This window comes from Salminus brasiliensis, chromosome 17, assembly GCF_030463535.1.
Source record: "Salminus brasiliensis chromosome 17, fSalBra1.hap2, whole genome shotgun sequence".
Classification (NCBI taxonomy): domain Eukaryota; kingdom Metazoa; phylum Chordata; class Actinopteri; order Characiformes; family Bryconidae; genus Salminus; species Salminus brasiliensis.
Genome location: NC_132894.1, coordinates 30,094,480 through 30,115,106, shown reverse-complemented (window position 1 = coordinate 30,115,106; position 20,627 = coordinate 30,094,480). Strand labels below are relative to the sequence as shown.

The window sequence follows — 20,627 nt, the reverse complement described above, 5'->3', positions numbered from 1 at the left end:
GCCAAGGCCTGCTAAGTCTAGCAGTTTATCCTAATGGCCAGGATTGTGAAGGGGAAATGGTGTGTGCATAATGCAGGTTAGTGATAGCTTCAGCCTTGCAGCAACTTCTCCATGTCCTTCTTCACTTTTTCCCGTCTTAGCCGTCCTCTCACTGTCCCTCAGCGGGCCTGTTTGGGCCTTAGTTTTTAGAAGCTGCCTTGGGCTTCCAAATTGAAAGGGCCCGTATTATAATAATTGTTAAACTAGTTTAAAGCTGCATAGTTCACTCCGTCCTGCTCCATGCAGTCTGCTGCAAGACTGTTTGCAAGTTTTTGTGAGGTCCTGTATTTTTCTATTTAGCCACAGTTTACAACAGTTCAGGTTGGTCCCAGCTGTTGGTAACCAGCTGTAATTAGCATATCACAGTGCTTCAGTTTATGTAGCATGTGCCTTTGGATGCTGTACTGCGCTCTACTCTAAATGCTTGTTTTTGCTGCAGAGAAGTGCCTATGTCATGTTTCCTGTTTCGCCCATACTGGGGTCATTGTTCAGGCAGTGGGTGCAACACAGAGGACGCAGAAAAATGTCCTGTCGCAGACTGGACAGAGGGGCGGCGGCTGCTCGCGCCCTGCCTTCACCACTCTCTCTGTGCAGGCCGGGGTATTAATAGCACTTCCACTCAGGAACCTGTGTTGGAGCTCAGGGGCACTGCCATTCAGCTCTCACTGATGTAGCTAAAATGCATGCAGGTTAATTTGGTCAGATCTGACTAGACTGACTCTCTGTCCATCTGTCTATCTGTCTCTGTTTCTCTGACTTTCTGTCTATCTGACTATCTAGTTGTCCATCTGTCTTTGTGTCTATCTGACTGTCTTGACTATCTGATTGTCTGTCTGACTGTCTGACCATCTGTCTATTTGTCTATCTGTCTCTGTCTCTCTGATGGTCGGTTTATCTGTCTGTCTGTCTGTCTGTCTGTCTGACTGTGTCTGTCTCCATGACCGTATATCTATCTAGCTGTCTATCTGACTGACTGACTGTCTGTCTGTCTGTCTGTCTGATTGTGTTTGTCTACATGACCGTATATCTATCTAGCTGTCTGACTATCTGACATCTGTGTATTTGTCTTTCTGTTTCTGTCTCTCTGATTTTCTGTCTATCTGTCAATCTCTGTCTGTTTGTCTATATGACTGTCTGACCATCTGTTTGTCTATCGGTCTCTGTTTCTCTGACTTTCTGTCTATCTGACTATCTAGTTGTCCATCTGTCTTTGTGTCTATCTGTCTCTGTCTCTCTGATGGTCGGTTTATCTGACTAACTATCTGTCTGTCTGACTGTGTCTGTCATGACCGTATATCTATCTAGCTGTCTGTGTATTTGTCTTTCTGTTTCTGTCTCTCTGATTTTCTGTCTATCTGACTATCTAGCTGTCCATCTTTCAATCTCTGTCTGTCTGTCTGTCTATCTGACGGACTGTCTATCTGGCTGGATGTCTGAGCATCTGTCTATTTGTCTATCTGTCTCTCTGATGGTCTGTCTGTCAGACTATCTAGCTGTCTACCTGACCGTCTTGTCTCCATGTCTATCTACCTGTATGTCTATCTGGCATCAGTGTATTTATCTATCTGTCTCTGTCCATCTGGCTCTGACTATCTGTCTAAATGTGACAGTCTCTCTGACAATCTGTCTGTCTGTCTGTCTGTCTATCAATCTGTCTCAATCTATTGGCCCGTCTGTAGAGGGAGATTCTCACATACTCGCTCTTGTCTGTCAAGACTTGTTAAAAAGTCCTGGATGTCTTCATAGAGACGTTATTTTTATGAGGCTATTAAAAGTTCTTTTTAGGCAGAACTGTCTGACCAGACCTCAATATTTCAACACCCCCCCCCCCCCCCCCCCCCGAAAATACTGTTTACCAATGCTAAGACTACTGTAGGAACCCTCCTGCTGTGAGTTTGCATCTTCTCAAGTGGAGAAACATCTGATTTTCCAGCATTTCTTGGAGTCTATGAGGTCTTCAGTGTGTCGTAATATTGCTCAGTGTTTTTAGCACTAAACTGCTTGGCTTGTCAGCTTAGTAAAGAGAAATAAAAGTAAGCCCACCAGGAAGATTACCGTCCAAATACCTTCAGCCCTTTATGGCTTTGCACAAACGGCCGTGCACGCCTAGGCTCTGGGTGTTTGGAAACGTTTCTCAGTGGGTGTGGGTTTGTTGGTGTGTTTTGGTCGGGAGCTGCGTAAGACGTCAAGATAAGCAGAACTCTGGGAGTTTTTGAAGCTGCTGGAGTCAGCACTGCATTAAAAGTGCACTTTGCTCCACACTCTGGATCAAACCAAGCTGGCAGCTTTCTCCTGGCCTAAAGCTTTTACGTGGGAACCCCCCCCCCTCCCACCATCCCCCACCCCTTCACATTTCAGAGGCAGATTCACATTTGTTGCTCCCACCTGTCAGCATTTAGCGTTACGCCAGCACGTTCCGTTTATAGCGGGGAATGTGAAGTGAGCGTGAGCTGCTGTTGGGCTTGGTTCATTGTGCGGGGCTGTGATTATTTACGTGCTGTGCGAGGGGCCAGCCCACGGCCCCACAGTCCTCTTTAATTACAACGAAGACAGTGGCGCGAGGTTGAACCAGAGCCGAGGCTGGACGCCGGCCAGGCCCAGTTGAGCTCGTGGAGGCTAGCGAAGCCGGTGGGGGACTGCAGTGCGACACGCTGCATGATGGTAGTGTCCCATGCTTCCCTCCTCTAGGGTTTGGTCATTGGTTTGGAATAGCTGTAATGATGTCTTCCAGATCCAATCAATAAAAGAGAATGAAGGAGTATGATTTGATTAATCGAACGATTAAAACATTAGGCCTTCTTTGGTCTGATCTCATGGCGCTGGGAGAACCCTATGCTAAAGTTTAGCTTCATAAATGTCATAAACATTTAAAATATGTGTTTTAAAGAGAATACAGTAATTTAAGGTTTTTCTACCTATTGTTTAGCTAAGTAAATTATTGGTCAGTTTTAAATATTGTGTGATATGAATTTTTACTTTAATAAAAAAAAAAAAACGGTTTCGTTCATACTGATATATATATATATATATGAAAGTATGTCATTTATCGGGCCCCAGAAAACCCTCAGATCCTTCATTTTATACATGATAAAATTCGTATTTAAAAATACTCCTGACACCAGAGGCCCAATCATGTGTAAAATTATGCATAATTAATAAATAAAGAAATAAATAAAGAATACTGATAATACTGTGATCTACCGCAGAACTGTTAAAGTCATAAACAGTACCGCAATGCTCCTATTTAGTCGTTCCGCCCAGCCCTACTATATGACCTTATATGCGTAACCTGGATGTTCTGGACATGGTTTGATTCGGTTCTTCCAGAAGACTCCACAGACATGAGGGCAATAAAGTGTAAATTTAATCTGGACAATTAATGATTGTTACCAACCAAGGCAACCACCACTAAGATAAGATCTTTGGCGTAGGCCCCGTCGTCTGCCCAGATCTTGCAACTTAGGGACTCTTGCAGATCTTGCTGAACTTGGAGGCAAGGGGGCAGAGCTTACCCCCGGGCAGCCAGTCGGGACCAAACTAGTGGCGGTGGGGAGGAAGCAGCAAAAAAGTGTGTAATCGAGGTCTTTCACTACGGGTGGAAGCTGGAGATGCTGCATCCTAGTAGAACTTCAGCTAGAGCTTTAATTTTTGCTGCGTTTCCAGTGTATTTAGGCGAGCCGACCAGGCTGCGCTTGTATTCCCTGCAGTGGCCTGATATAGGATATATTACAGATGGAGGAACAGAGAAGGCAGTTTGAGGTATTTTATGCGAGATGACTCACCCATTCCCTTCTGGAGTCTGATTCTATCCCTCAGTGTGGAGTCTGGTGTCATGTAATAAAAGTGCTTTCTGTTCTAGCTTTTATGAGGTATACTGGTGTTTGTGCTTGGAGCCAACTGTAATAGATGGCCAAGGCCGATTCTCGCGTTTCAGCGTTTCGCCGTGACCTTTCAGAGCCCACTGCGTTTTCTAAAACAGATGGCTTTTACTTCTAGAACACATGAGCCTTTAATTAATTAGAAAGCAGCGTACAGAGGAATGAGCCGTACCTTTTTACATGTGCACCAGTGAGTAAGGAGAAAACGGCGCTCTGCTGCAAGTGCAGTTCTGCCCATGGATAGATTCCACATTTATGTTTCATAACAGGATCAATAAGTAACGATCCATTGCATTAGTCCCCATCTCTGTACCCAGGGGTATTTTTAGTCTAGTGATGAACGGGCAAGTCTTCAGGGCAGGGAGGCTTCAGAGCAGACTGTGCTTGGTGCAGAGATCTTCACTTTTCCAGCTTGTACATTTGCGGTATTGGAATTTTGTTGGGTTTCACGTTGTTTTTATGCATTAATTCACTTTAATAGCCGTGTTATTGTACAGCCTGATCTATAAATCAGTTTAGTTTGGTCCATGTAGGCCTTTCTGTTTCATCCCAGCCCAACTCATCACATCTAAAGCAATTCGCAGAGTCATTCTCAAGCCTCTTCTGTAAATGTACTACCTTCATCCCTTGTTCAGGGCGCGTCCCTGCGAATCAGCTCTGAAATATTCTTCAGTGGAGCCAGGCTTTTAAAAAATCAATCTGTTTGCTGGCTGCCGTGCGATGGTCAGTAGGAACAAATTTTCCCCAGAGATGTTGTCTGATGTCTGGGCTGCTCTTCTGGCGCGTTCGTACACACCGATCGTCTGCTGTCCCAGTTTGAACTCGCTGGTAACACAAAGCCGGCAGATTTGGAGCTCTGTAATGAGGCGAAGGCTGAGATGGCAGAAAGACCTGGTCCTGTTGTCGCCCTATAAAACATTAGCAGGACCGGAAAATCATTTACGGACGAGAGCGTCTCCTCCAGTGTGACGCTTAATGATGTTGGAATACATTTCTTATGGTGCAGACGTCCTGGAGTACCAGGCTGATCAGGAGAGCTGGGCGAGCTCCAAGGCTCGGTGGGGGGAATATCCCACAAAAGGGCTTTTCATAAGAGCTGCTCTCTAACGGTCTGTCTGAATCCGAGGGCTGATGGGAGCATTTGCTTTGCAAATCCACACCGCTGCAGACTGTAGAGCAGCCAGTGCCAGCGAGGGGAGTAGCGGCGCGGAGTGATGTCATTCCTCCCCCTGCTCGGGCTGGGCAGTGGGAGGGCTGCTGTGTGTTCTGTTTCTCCGACAGCCTGCTGACTGACTGACTCTAGACAGACCCTTCAAATCCAACTCCCCCTTGTTTTAAAGTGGTGGTTTGTTTAAAAACCAAAACCTCATATATAATCCATCATCAGGGATGTAGTCGGTGTCTGATGTGTTTTTTTTTTTTTTTTTTATACACTGGAGCTGCAAGACTAATGGAGCTTGCAAGCAGTTGACCGTGTGGGACATAGGGTTTCGGACACTGTATGCCATACACTCTTAAATAGGCACCTTACTGACTTGTGTTTAGTAGGGTCTAAGCTTAGACCTATCTTTGAATTATTAGTCTATTCTAACTAGCTGAGGTTTTTCTTGGGTAAATAGCAAAGCTTTTTTGTAAGTCGCTCTGGATAAGAGCGTCTGCTAAATGTCGTAAATCTAAATGTAAAGGTGTTGCAAAGTGTTCTTTGACTTGTCTTGGTGGCCTCCCTCACTAGTCTCCCTTCTTGCAAGATTGCTCAGTTTGTCGGGAAGGCCCGGTCTATGCAGAACTGTAGGGAATGTTCAGTGACTTTCTTGACCCGTACAGTGACCCGTACTCTTCAATAAGCTTTTTTTAATAAGTTGTGTGGAGTGTTCTTTTGTCCTCATGGTGTATTTGTAGCCAGGAATACTGATTAACCAGAGACGGGACCTTCCAGACAGGTGTCTTTATTCTCTAACCATTTGGGATACATTCACTGCACTCAGGTGGTCTCCATTTGTGAGACTGTGGGACTATTAGCACCAACTGGCTAGACCTGAGTTCTGTCACTTGAATAGGGGGGTGAATATTTATGCAGTCATTTATTTTACATTATATGTAAGTAAATTATTATCAAAAAGCCACATTATGTTGACCATGATCGCATTTATAAAAGCAATTAAAGCAATTATAATATATTTTAATAATTATTTTAATAGATACGTGCTATATATGTTTAAAGAGGTTGATGGAAAGGTTCTTTGCCAATGTGAAAGTTCTGGGTTCTTCTGAATAATAAACTTTTAACTCTTAGTATTTTGGTCAATCAAAAAAGGGGTCAGTGTATAATAGTCATAATCATAAGAAGAAGAACTGTGGAATACTGTATACTGTCATATCATAAAAGCATGATCTTTTCTGACAGGGTTATATTATACCATGAAAATCTCATATAGCCACAGCCCTAGTAGGGATGCACAATCCTGGGAATTACGGGGAGAAGCTGATGTGTGATATTTTTCATGTACCTACTGATACATAAGCATTAAGAAAATGTAGGAGATTGGACTGGTGCTTGAAACCAGCTCATAAGGTGGCAAGTCCGTTTGACATTCCTTACCAACCCGACATGTCCGAGACTGTAAGAAATGAGCCCCAGTCAGCCCCAGTAAGGAGCAGTTTACCCAGTGCTAAACTGGTGGCTATAAGCTTGCATTTCTTCTTGTCATTACGAACCAGGACACGTCTTTGATCACATTTCAGAAAGCACCAGGCCCTCCCAGACCTATCCTCTTAGCTTCCATTGCTGTCCAGCTGCCAAGCCCCACCCATGCAGTCACTTCCTCCATGTGTGAGAGAGAGAAAGAAAGAAAGGGAGAGAGTGCAAGACAAAGAGGGAGAGGGAGAGGAAGAGGAGTGTGGGGGTGGGAGGACCGGGTTGCTAGAGCGTTTCACTCCTGCTGAGCTGGGCAGTGGCTGGCGGTGGGCTGCAATTTGACAAGAGGCTGAACAGGGAGAGGGTTTGGCTGTTTAGACAGAGCTGGTCAGACAGGGCTGGTGCTTTGCCTGCAGAGTGGGCGTCACAGGCAAGGCCCCACGGGGACGTCTGTGGAAAGTGAAATGTCACAGGCCAACACAGGAAACACAGTACGTGTCACATGTTCAGTGAACACCTACAGTGAACGCCGGAGATGGGAGTAATGAGTTTAACACTGCGCTGACCACTGCGCTGTGGGCAGAGAGGAGAGAGGTGGTTTGCAACTGATGATTGTATTATTTCAGAAGTATGGTTGATCTAATGACTTTTTCAGTCAGAGCAGTGGGTCTGATTGAGAGTCAGCAGTCACGATACGTCTTACACCCCAACTTCTGAGGTTTCTCCCCCTTTATCCAACAGCTGCCAACATTCATCGGTCCATCAGTAGGACGAGCGATGAAATAAAGCTCATACTGCCCCCATTGCTTTCTATTACAGTTGCAATATGATCGATTGGATTGGAATCGTATCTACATCGATAGATAATCGCTTCAGAAAATGAATGGCAGATGTTGTTGAGCTTGGACTGATCATTCAAACAGAGATTTGATGTGTTTAGAAGAGCACAATGTTTAGGTGATGCTGGACTACTTCACTAAGATACCTGCATTTTATTCACTGTACACACTGTCCATTGTAACCCCTGTGACCCTAGGGCCAGTTTTATTTCTGGAGATCTACCACCACGAAGATTTGAGATTCTGACACACCTGGCTCAGGTATTCAGATACCAGTGGAAGCCTTCATTACCTCAAGTATGTTTGATTAGAGTTGGCACCCATCCTTTCCTTTTGCGATGAAGTAGATGCAGTCTTGGACAGTCTTGCATGTAAAAAGATATGTACATAAATAATGTTGAATACCATCATCATCATCATCCCAGATATAAGTATAAGCAATATCACAGTGTTTTATATATTTGTTTTCCTTTACATTTACATTTACATTTATGGTATTTAGCTGATGCTCTTATCCAGAGCGACTTACAGGGTTACTCGCATTACACAGGTGGGCCAATGTAGTGTTAGGAGTCTGGCCCAAGGACTCTTATTGGTGTAGCGCAGCATAGTCACCCAGACCGGGAATCGAACCCTGGTCTCCCACATGCTGTTGTTGTAACGCAATGGCAGGTGGTGGTGTTATCTGTTGTGCCACACCAACCACTTTTCCAGTTTCTAATTCTCACCATCCTGCTAGGACTCCCCCTTTCACACTATGCCACCAATAGTCTGAGGGTCAAGACTGTCACATTAAGCCAGCCAGCCAGCTGCCGCTCTCGCAGCGTAATGGGACAGCTGAACCTGCTTGGAGGAGAGCTCTAACTGCCAGTTTTGCTAGACTGGCTAGCATCACACTTGGTGATAAGGAAAGGGGGGAGGGACCATCCTGCCCACCCATGGAGAGAATGACAGAAGCCACTTATATGCTCGCTAGGACTCCCAGCCACGCATGGCTGTGGCATCATCGGGATCGAACCTGCACTTGCGCAGTACAAAAACTGAGCTGCTTGTTCCTTTAGAGAGAGTGTAACTCCGCCGGTTTAATTGGATCTAGTCCATGAAACTTCAGTTGTTCTGTAAACTGAAAAGGCATGTACAGAGCTGTCAACTGTTTTTAGGACCGTGCAGGTCTGCACCAGGCCTGGCGTGGGCTTCCTGTGAGAATGTGTGGTAGCTAGATGCAGCAGATGAAGTGCTGTCTCCAGAAACGTGCTCTAAACTCTTAAGACATTGTTTTTGCAGTGTAATCCTCACTAGCTGCCTTACGTACTGAGTCTCACTGTTGTCAGATTAGCCAAGCCTAGCCTTGAGACAAATAGCTGCATGATTTTCCTCATTTGCTTTAGTTTGCGTGATGATTTTGCTCCTCGGGTCAGAGAGTAGGTTTGCGGAGACAAAGGGGGGGGTGGGGGGATGCGCATAATGTATAGAATGTGAAGCCTGCGGAAACAGGGTTTGTTTTTAATTTTCTGTGCAGGAAACGTCTTGTTCGCCTTAATTAACGACCCTTGGCCCCGAGGCCTTCTGAAACACTACACCATCTGTAATAATCAGGACAAACAAACCCTGAAAGTCAAGGTTATGGGATTACACTAGTCTGTTTCAGTAGTGTGCTGGGCAGATGTTCCATACTTTAAGTCTTCCTGTGGATCCCTGCCTTGTTTAGAGGTCATGATGCTGTATGCACTGAATGGACAAAAGTATTGGGACACCTACTCGTTCATTGTTTCTCTTAAAATCAAGGGTTTTAAGGGGGGGTAGTCAGCTAATGAGAAACAAAAAGCATCTCGTTTAAAGTATTTTTCAAGTCAGTAGTGACGCTAGTAGTTGAACTACTGACTTGCAGAATACTTTAAATGAGATGCTTTTTGTCAGTCTCGGCATCGTGTTTCAAACAGCAGGTCTTGTACAAACTCGCAGTTGTTCTTAAATCTAGATCAATTACGATCTCATTAGCTGAACTAGCCGTTGTAAAGGTTCCGTATTAATGTGCTCTGAAATCCAGCCAGTTTTATCAGAGCTTCAGTTCATACAGATGAAAAAAATATGCCTTTGAAAGATTGTCACTTCAAGAGGAAGATTAACCCACATATTTCAGTCAGTCTTGTAGCATTTCGATCTTTTGAACCTAATTGTCTTTCATGCTTTTCTGCCCTTTTGCTGTCAGCGTCCTACTTCATAAGGCCGGGCTGTGCAGCAGCTTGCACAGTGGACGTTTGTATGCGCTCTTTCGGAGAAGTGCTTCTGACAAGGTCAGTGCCACCACTTGCACAGATAGCTCCAGGCCCGAGCTTCTTAGGCAGCGCTAACAACAGAAGCCTGAGATTTCTCCAAGCCAGCTTGTCCGTCTGGGTGAAGCCAGGCCTGGACTGTAATTAGATGGCCGCTCTTGAGGGGAGTTTATCCACGGGGCATGTCGGAGCCTGAGCCGGTGGTATGCCCTCCCAGCACCCTCCTACTCGTTCACCCCTGAAATCAATCAAAAGTCCCAGCTGCTAGAGAGCTCATTATCTGTGTAATTATCTCATCCTGCAGGCCTGCTTTATCTCAGAGCCAGGCTGGGCCTCAGCGCCAGTCTGCTCCTCTCCCAAACCCCTCAGCCTCCCCTTTCCCTTCCCCTTTCCCCTGAGCCTGGTAGGACCTGTACCACTCTGTGGCTCTGCCTGAGTTTTAGGGTCGGTTTCTCAGCGTCTGGTCAAGCATGTGCAATGTATCATCTGTACCAGTGTACTAGCATTGGTGTCACACAGTGATACTGACCGTTTTAGTGGTATCAGTGGAACGAAGGCTTAGCTGATAACGGTCTTATTAATCTTCTTATTAATACTGAAGTAAATTTACCTTCATTTTCTATAATGAGACATTCTGGACTGATTGATTTAGTTTAGTCGAGACTTTTCTTTAAATGACTTTTATAGTGTTAAAATATCTTATAATCCCCCCGACCAATCAGCTCCCAGCTCCTTTACAGCACTGCAGTCTAGTCACGTCATGTGTGGACTGATCTCTTTTGTTGTTTGTGGTCTACTGGTGTGTAATAGCTGGTTTATTGTGGGTGAATGTGCTGAGTGTGATTTGGGTTTCTATAGCGTATAGGGGTGCGGTTCTCCCGCTGGTAAAACGGAGCGTTTCAGTGATAGTTTTATAAAGGGTCAGATATTATGGTCTGTTTATTTACCTTCTGAGAATGTCCGCACTGCTGCAGGCTGGGAATAATGTCCATTAACTGCGCTTCGAGGACATCAGATGGTGCTCTGAACATCCTGGTTAAAACATGCCTGAACCAGAACTGAATTGGGATTAAAATAGACAATATCTGATCCATTAAATTGTGCCTGGAGTAGCATAAAATGTAAGTTTCTTTGGGTTTCTGTCTGGTGAGTGGTTTTAAGGGTCATTCAAAACAAGCTACGTTTAATTTGTAGAACATTCTGAGTACCAGGACTCAGAAACATGGGTTCCTTAACATTAACTTTAATTTCATGGTGGGAAATGCGTCCCTGCACTTGTCTAGACTAAGTGGAATTTCCACTGTTGCTTCACCAGTGGACTAGGCCTCCAGACTAGGCTTAACCCATGTCTTTTTTGTTAAATTAATTACTCCTTCTTTAGGTTTTTAGGCTTTTCTATTTTTGAGTCTGGTCCCACCGAGCAACTCTCTTCCCTTGCTTTGAAAGTTGTTTGCTTTCTTTGTAACTGTATCTGTGCTTATTAGCCGTGATAATAAACCAGAGCCCACAGGCAACGAACTTATTGAGATTATGGTTGTTTGTGCTTTGAATTTCTTGAGGCCCAGGCCTGCAAGTAAGCTATGTTGTGTAAAAGTGTGATTTCCTCTCTTTGAGAATCTCATGAGCATTATGGGTTGTTAGCTGTGGCTTCTTAGCCTTTGTAAGCGCAGAGGGAAATGGGTTTCTGTATTTACTTCCAGGCGCGCCATGCCTCATTAAGCTATGACTCAACACTTTACATGCCTGTAGAGGTACCCAGGAGATGGCCTTGTAGATGACCCTCTTACAAATTTAATTTCTGATTGTACTGTTAAAGATGCCGACTACATGCCTTTGTCTGAGAGAAGTGTATATACACAGATCAACCATAACAGCAACATTAAAACCACCAAAACAGCTCTGATCTGCGAAGACATGGAGTCCACAAAACCTTGGAAGGTGTCCTGTGGGGTCTGGCACCAAGACGTTAGCAGGAGATACTCACAGATATGGATCGTATTAGGGAGCTGTGGTCCGTCTCCTTGACCCTGTTATGGGTTCACCGGTTGTCTTTCCTCGGATCACTTATGGTGGGTATTGACTACAGCATACTGGGAACACCCCACATCACCTGCCTGATGTTTTGGAGATGCTCTAACTAGCCAATCGTCTAGCCATCACAACATGGCCATTGTCAAATTGGCTCAGATGCTTATGCTTGCCCATTTTCCTGCCTCCAGTTCATCAATTTCAAGAACTGACTGTTCACTTGCTGCCTATTATGTAGATCCCACCCAAAAAACGCTAGTATGCAGACTCTAGTCATGATCAATCTCCAGTTTTCCAACAGACTGGCTGTTGTCCGTAATTAATGGGAGCTGCTCATAAGAGGTTTTGGGCTGAAGTGCGCTGGGGCAAGATAGACTCCGAGACGTCTCGCACGTTGGATGTCTGAACAATAGCCCCATTTCACTGATTGACTCTCTGTATTGCACTCCTAGTGCCGGAGATGCAGCCGTGCAGTTTGAATGGACCTCTGTCTCGTATTGTCTGCTAAATGAGTCCGTTTTGGCAGAGCAAGGATAGGGAGGCTGGTGGGAGTTTTCCTTTGGACTAGCATGGTGCTAGCTGTGAGGGTACGACTCCCGCTTTATCAGCTTCTCAAGGGCTTTTCTCCAGCTCTTCTCGGTCGCCTGTCCTCCAGCGCCATGACATCATCACTTACCAACTCCTCTCTCCGCTATGGACGGCGCTGCTAATGGGGTTTTTGTCTTGGTGCCAGATAGGAGTAATTTGGTAGCGCTGGGCGTGTGCAGTCCTGCAGATAAAGGCACGCTGCCATATGTTTTTACAGTACCCGCATGACGTTTGCCTCTTGGAGGAGTTGATCAAATTAATTATGTGGATGCCTCGTCAGGCTTGTTTGCCAAGTCTGGCAGAAGAATGCCTGGATTGCTCGCTGTGCTTCGTAACTCGTGTTTGAGGCTCGTTATTTACGCACCTTTTTCTTCCAGAGTTGTTGTGAGGGAGTACTGCAGTGTTTCTGGACCTAATCTGTATCTGCTGTGGCTGCAGCATATGGTCCATTAGCTTGGGCGCTAATTACGGTTAAGGATTTTCACTAGCGAACTCGTCTCTTCAGTCTGACTGTGCAGTTTGATAGGACCCCAGGTTTTTTACCCCTTCGGACCCCAGGGGTGCGAAAGTTTGTGCATGTGTATGTCACAATGATCCACTTGCACTAGTAATGCCCAACCAGCCACATGGAGTACCACAGCAACCACTTAGCAACACGCTAGCAATCACCTAAATCACCATACCAACCATCTGAGATACCATAGCAACTGCTAAGCAACCGCCAAGCAGCTTCAAACCAACCACCAAAAACAGCATAGTAATCACCTAGCAATCGTATAGAAAAGCATTTGGTATAAAACACTACAGCTGTCGAGGAAACCACTAAGCAACTCCATAGCAACCATCTAGCACCACAGTTGCACTGTTTATCTAGCAACAACGTAGCACTCACCGGGGATGCTCTAGTAGTCGTCTAGCGATCACCGAGCAACACCCTAGCAACCACTCAGCAACCATGTAGCAAGCGACTTGCAACACCTTAACAACCACCTAGCAACAACTAATCAACTTCATAGCAACCACCTAGCAACACTGTAGCACTGTCCAGCACCCAGTAAGCAACACTATAGCAGCTATCTGGAATATCATAGCATCTGCCAAGAAACCATCTAGCACGTACCTAGCAACACCATGGCAACCACCTAGCAAAAACCCTAACAACTGGATCTGCACAACCATTCTGCGTTTTCCTCAGCGCCTTTTTGGAATGAATACTTTATAAAATATCTCATATTTAAGATATTTCATAATTAAATAACTAATATTATATTACTAATATTACTAATATATATTAATATTAGTATCAATAATCTGGATTTCATCAGTATCTGTGTTGGAACAGAAAGTACTGTTGTATTGGGACCTCTCTAAATATAGTTCAAGGGGATTTCTGTTGAGGAAAATAACGGTCCAAGCTAATTGGCCAGAAGGTTCAAACACGGTAGACGAGAGTAGGGACAGTGGTCAGTGGTCATTAGTTGATTGTCCTGATGTGGCAAACAAGGAGCAGCATGGGCCTCAGTACAGACGCCTCGCCTAAATCTCCTGCTATCCTTTAAGTAGAACACGGACCATCTGCTCAGCTGTGAGGTCCCCAAATCCTCAGAGAGCTCTGCAAAGTGCACCTCTAATGCTCTCGCCGCCGTTCTTTATGCAGTCTGGTTAGGGGCGGAGCAGAGCTATACGCAGCGTGTTGGCGCGTGATTGTGAGTATGTCCGCATTTCTGGTGTTTGTCAGTACGTATCGTGGGCAGTCGGGGGCTTGCTGGCAGGGTCGCAGGAGAGTAGGATGCAGTTTTGCATCAGACCCCAGCTGGAGGCTGATCTGTTAACTTTCCCCTCCTGCTCTCTGGTGTCATTTCCTATTATTGATTTTAGCTCTCTTTCAGATCTTCTCCCACTAATGAGTTTCAGGCCTGGATGAGTACGTTTCTCAGAAGAAGATTGGATTGATGGAGGATCCAGAAGAAGTGCTGTTCCAGTGATTGTTGTTTGATTGCTCTTTTCCAGATTGTTCTGTGAACAGATTCAATAGTAATACCCAATCAGACTTCATGTCTCACAGTCTTAATAATAAACGTTCCTAAATGGTTCTTGGTTTGATTGTGCAGACCTATGGAATATTAATTGGTGTAGAATTAACACAACACTAATTGAGCCTTCAGTCTTTGCATGTAAACTATTCCTTAAAATACATTGTGATGCTTTGATATATCGATATCTTCTTCCACCCCTAAACCTATCAGACCTCCAGGTCTCCCAGTATCATAAATAAAGGTTCTTAAATGGTCTTGGGTTGCATATACATTTCTCTTTGCTCTTTACTGGGTATAATTAAATTATTCTATTTCCATTAAACATTTCCCAAGAACTCCCAACATACCATATTCTACACCAATCAGCCATAACATTAGTACCAGGTGAAGTGAATAGCTCTGGATTGTCTTCATCTACAGTGGCATCTTACAAGAGATGGATCTATTAGGCAGCAAGTGAACGGTCAACTTGCGTTCACATCATCAGGTGACAAGTTGCATAAGGTCCAACCTCAGACACCTGTGTTTATGGTTGGTTTGAAGGATTAGTTTGAGCAAATCGCTTAGATTATCTTCATAATGCAGAATTCGATGTTGGCGACATCGCTCTGTCGCCGTGTCGCTTGCTGGTTGTCGTTGAATACTCCCATAGGAAATGACTGGTCTCTATGGCGCCTGCTAGTGTGAATGCATGGTCAGTTCTTGAAGGTAATGTGCAGGAAATTGTGATGGCTAGACGAGAGCATCTCCCAAACCGGTATCAGGTATGCAGTGGATGGTACCTACCAAAAGTGATCTAAGAAAGTTGCTGGTGAGCCAGCAACAGGGTCCTGGGCACCTAAGGCTCATTGATGCTCATGGAGGCTCGACCTCATCAGCTTACAGGAGCAACAATGCTTTTTTTCAGTTTTCTAGTGGTGTATCGCTCTTATACAGGCTTGTAGGTGTATTGTGTGTGTGTGTGTGTGTGTGTGTGTGTGGTGAGGCACTTTGGGCTTGACTGTTGATCTAAGCGATTAATGGTTTATATCCAAACTAGATGGACAAATCAATAGAATGATGTTCGTCAATGACCGGCCTACACAGGCGTGTGATTTTGGCCTGGATTATATTCTTGGATTATTTTTAAAACTTAAAAATCTTCTCCAAAAACCTAATCACTGTGTCTTTGGCATGGGTATTGTACTGTAGCTGTCACAAAGCCAGACCTTTACTGATACCGAATGTAGTATCAGTTAGTCACAGTGAATTGGTTGCCAAATCGAAACTGTGCAACTGTGTGCCTAGTTCCTCCAGTCACATTTGTGTTTGCAGTGGGTTTTGTTTTCCGAAATTACTTTGGAGCCTGCCTGATTCACTGAACTTAACCATTTTCTACACAATCGCATCGTTTCATCACATTGAGGTCAGAGGTTCGCCTCCCTATACGTGTAGGACTGACAACGAGCCCCAGTACAGACAGAGTTGGCCTGGGAACGCAAGCCAGGCTGACACCGAGACGAGAGAGCCTCCGCTCCACACACCTGAGCCCGCTGGCACGACTCCAGGCTCAGCTGCGGCGGCAGCATTCCCGTGATGAGAGACAGACAACAGTAGACAGGGGCACGTTGACCTCACAAGAGCAAATAAATAGAGCGCTGCTCTCCAGAGACATGAATGAGCTGCTCTATTAGAACACCTAGGCCCATTTTACATTTTACGTGTTACGCAGTTAGTCCTTTTTTTTTCCCCTTTGAAAGGGAGCTTATCTCTGTGTCTTGCAGGTGCAGTTTTCCAAATGAATGAAGACTATCAGCTTGGGATATTAGAGCATAGCTATTGGGTTAGTTTACGGTTTGGGGAAAAGGAACAAAGCCAAATTGGGGTTGGAGAAAAATTAGATGGAGAGTTAGATGTTAATTGCATCTTTTTAGGGATTCACAAGTTCATGTTAATTTGTTTTTGCCGTTGTGTATTCACAGATTCCGCCGTGAATAGTAACTGGAGGAGCCGGTTCGACCTTTTATTAAGGCGATGGCTGTGAATCAGGTTATTGTGCGTGTCTGCTGAAGAAACAGGCAGCTGCTTATCTTGGCAGCTGACTGATTTGCTGTGCTCTGTTGAGTGGAGATAGTAACCTAGTGTGTGCTTAAGGCCTCAATCTGCCCATTTGTGTTTGTTGATAGAAGCTGATTTACAAGTCAGTTTTAATCTGGAGCCGAGCATAACGGTTTATCTTCGCTGGCGTAGCTCCTCCATTATGGAGCAAACATGAAGTAGGAAATTACTGAATGATTAACACGGTAGATTGGTACCTTCTTGATTTGTGTCCTTTGTTGGGCCGTTGTAGTCCATCAAATCATGCGGCCATGACACTAACGTGTCTGTTTCTACCCTACCCCCCCCTCTGTCTGTCCTCTGGCAGGTGTGATGTCTTGAAGCAGTCTCCTGGGCTTTTGAAGGATGTGTGCTGAGTGCTGATGGGAACTGCGGTTCCAATATGAGTGTTCATGATGTTGGAGGAAGACGACGCTTCGAGGACACAGAGTTCACCCTGCGCATTTACCCTGGGGTCATCGCGGAGGGCACCATCTACAGCCCGGTCACCGCCCGCAAGAACACCTCGGCCGCCGAGGTCATCGAGCAGGTCATCAACCGGCTGCAGCTGGACCGGACCAAATGCTACGTCTTGGCGGAGGTGAAGGAGTTTGGCGGCGAGGAATGGATCCTCAACCCCACCGACTGCCCCGTGCAGCGCATGATGCTGTGGCCGCGCATGGCCCTGGAGAACCGTTTCAGCGGCGAGGATTACCGCTTCCTGCTGCGCGAGAAGAACCTGGATGGCTCCATCCACTACGGCAACCTGCAGATGTGGCTGCGCGTCACGGAGGAGCGGCGGCGCATGGTGGAGCGAGGGCTCCTGCCGCAGCCGCTGCAGAAGGACCACGACGACCTGTGCAACCTGCCCGACCTCAACGAGAAGACGCTGCTGGACAACCTCCGCAGCCGCTTCAAGCAGGAGAAGATCTACACCTACGTTGGGAGCATCCTCATCGTCATCAACCCCTTTAAGTTTCTTCCCATCTATAACCCCAAGTACGTCAAGATGTACGATAACCACCAGCTGGGAAAGCTGGAGCCGCATATCTATGCGGTCGCAGACGTGGCCTACCATGCCATGCTGCAGCGCAAGCAGAACCAGTGTATAGTTATTTCCGGGGAGAGCGGCTCGGGCAAGACCCAGAGCACTAACTTCTTGATCCATCACCTCACGGCGCTTAGTCAGAAAGGCTTTGCGAGCGGAGTGGAGCAGATCATTCTTGGAGCTGGACCAGTGTTGGAGGTAAGGAATAGAAAAGAGATGAAATGACTGATCTGGCTGGGTTATATGTGCTTTACGGTTTGTATCATTGGAAAATGTAGTTATGCTCCTAGTCTGTACATTATTTTAATAACTTTTAATGCAGTTAATTAAATTGGTATATTATTATTTCAAATAAATCGTCATGAGCAGATCGGCTATCTCCATGTTCGCAGTAGCTCTTGCAATAGCTGTTCCATTAGCAGCACAGTTGCTCAGGTAATCAGAATGCAGTGCCGGATCCTCTTTCAGAGGCTATGCGTGTGCCGTAAGTACGTAAAGACGTACTGGCCAGAAAAACTCCCACAAAGACCTACCAGACCGCTCCACTGTTTATAAAATGAATATCTCAGACGTTGCAGCTTCCCAGTACTGACAGTTGTGGCAGAAGTGATCTTGTGCCATCTCTAACAGAAAGCTATGACTGGTTAAGATTTTAAAGATTTAGCAGAGTGCTGATTTGCATATCGTAGCCTTTAATGGTATTGCTACTGCAAAGGTCATTATGGATAGTGATAATGACACTTGGCGTACAGTGTATTGTGCAGACAAACATCACCAAACATCACCAAAATGGCCTTACTGTCAATGCTGTGGCATCTATGAGGAGACCCATGAATGCCTTACCCTGTCTTCCCAAGATTGAGAGCTAGATGTGTTTAGTGTCATAATCCTTACTTACGAAGGCTGGCCTTTACATTCCTCCCATCTCGGATGCTTGTAGCTACCACGCCCACGATCAAAAACAGAAATGCTGCATGCCCCGATGGCTTATAACGTAGGAGTTATTATTTTTAAACAGCGCTGTGATACAGCTGTTACAGTGGCATGGATTACACCCACTTAGTAGAAAGCCTTAGTGCAGCTTAATTCAGCCCAAGATTAAAGGTGCCGTCAGTTTCCTTATGTAAGATGCAGTGTGTACTGAGGCATTAGGCTTGTAGTTTCAGGGGAAACTCTCAGGCCGTGCTTGTGGAATGTTTGTCTTAATAGTTCAAACACATAGAACTTACTTATTGTTATGTGTATGTCTTTGATTTCCGAGTCTCATGTGCTGCCCAAATCACATGACCTTTCTAAGGGCCGTGTAGTTTTGCAATATGAGCATTCCATAAGAATAGTATAATACACAAACACACAGAGCGGTGATACCACTGATGCCAATCATTCTTCAGGGCCATTAGATACATACAGGCTTGTGTTCAGTACTGAAAACAGGCTACAGCGCTGTAGATGCTGTAGTTACTGTGACAGAAGTGAGATTTGTGAGGTAGGTGTTCTGAATCTGTTTGGCTTCTGAATTAATCGAAGAGAGAACTTTTGATTTTTTTATCGTTGAAGTTTTATTTGGGAACTTTTATTTACTTTTCTGACAGCGGTCAGATTTTTCTTCAACTGAAAAGTGACGTGGCATCCACTAGGCCAGTATATAGTAACGGAGCTACCGAAACTTGCGAAAACTTGAGAAGTGCGAGGAGGAGGAGGGCGGCGTGATGCTGTCGTCATAGCTGGTAAAGGTGCGAGTATCTGTCACTGTACTATGTACAGCAAAATGTGTCCTCCGGATTTGATCCCTCTGTGGTAGTGAACACACACACATACACACTAGTGAGCTAGGGGCAGTAAGCACACACACACCCAGAACGGTGGGCAGTCAAATCCACAGAGGTTGAAGGGCCTTGCTTAAGGACCAAACAGTGGCAGAGCCCAGGTATCGAACCCACAACCCTGTCATCAATAGCCCTGGAGCTCTTCCCCACTGCCCCATGGTCTACCATATAAGGAATAATGTAGGGACTTAGCTGGATTTCGGATAATTAGGTTGATCCACGGTATCAATCCATTCCCTGACCGCTATTCCCGCACCACCGGTGTTCTAGGCTTCTAACTCAGGACATGTCATACACTTACCCTAGCTAACCGGTCAACAACTGTCAGTAAGTAATCCAGCTCTGAAAAACAGCTGAAATCACATACACTAAAGTAACAGTATCGCAACACCTCTAGTACCCACCACGGTGGTAAGCGTTGATGGTGGCTGATGGACGTAAGAATCGAGTCAGTCATTGTTGACGTTTGTGAAAGAGTAGCAGTGTAGCTAGGTGGCTGTATACTCCTATATTACACAGCAACGCAGTAGAAGATCCATTTTCAAGGTTCTCCACACTCGAAATGTTTTTCATGGAACCAGAAGTGCTTCTACAATAGAATTGCTCAAACTGTCCTTTGTAGCTCCTTTATCTTTAAGAGTGCAGGCGTCAAATAACCAACACCTAACCTCACACTGCTTGAGGAAAGTTAGACGAAGCAGGCAAACTACACAGAAAGGACTTTTCTAGCACACTCTACCTGAAGTCTCGCGCTTCAGCTCAGCGCGGGGAGCAGAACAGTGCCGGCAACAAGCGGCTCTCACAAAACAAGGCCTGGTTTTAGCTGGAGCTGAAGCACCGTAGACAGTGTGTCGGTTGCTTTGCCACAGTTACGCCTGCTGAAGGGTAGTCAGTCAGGTACTATGAAGAGTAGTTGGCGTGAGGTTTGGACCTTGGTAAGGAAAATTTGCCCTTATTCTAATGTAAAGGATCACTTGATGGCCATATCTTCTAATGAAATTTCACTCAAGCGTTTTCCCCCCATTAAATTGTAATAATTATTTTTTTTCTGTGGCTGAACTTCCATAATAGATGTCTGTATTTTTTACAGTGTAGGAGCTGAAATCTGGACTAGTGATCCAAGCCATTCTTTTTGGCCAGAAAGGTAATGTTCAAGCGCAGAGGTTAATAACCAACTCCCTGGCACAATTGAGTGGTTCTGAAGTGGAGCGGGCCAGCCTTAATTGTTTGCACACTGAGATTACGTATCTGTCTTTTACTGATTAATGCGGGCTGTGGAGGGGTGTAGCACAGAGGCCAGGCAGTTTCGCCGGCAGTTTCACAGGTAGCTCTGGCTCTCCTCACTCTCACACAAAAGGTGA

General features: G+C 45.4%; 1 protein-coding gene across 6 annotated transcripts in view; it reads left to right on the top strand.

Moving 5' to 3' along the window:
* The window catches only part of myo9aa (myosin IXAa), a 131,047-nt gene that overhangs the window by 9,993 nt on the left and 100,427 nt on the right, over positions 1-20,627 (top strand). For all 6 annotated transcript variants that reach the window (XM_072660959.1, XM_072660961.1, XM_072660962.1 and 3 more), the window contains exon 2: positions 16,721-17,638. In XM_072660959.1, coding sequence (XP_072517060.1) covers positions 16,796-17,638 — 843 coding nt within the window. In that variant the 5' untranslated portion in view covers positions 16,721-16,795. The remainder of the gene's footprint in view (positions 1-16,720; positions 17,639-20,627) is intronic.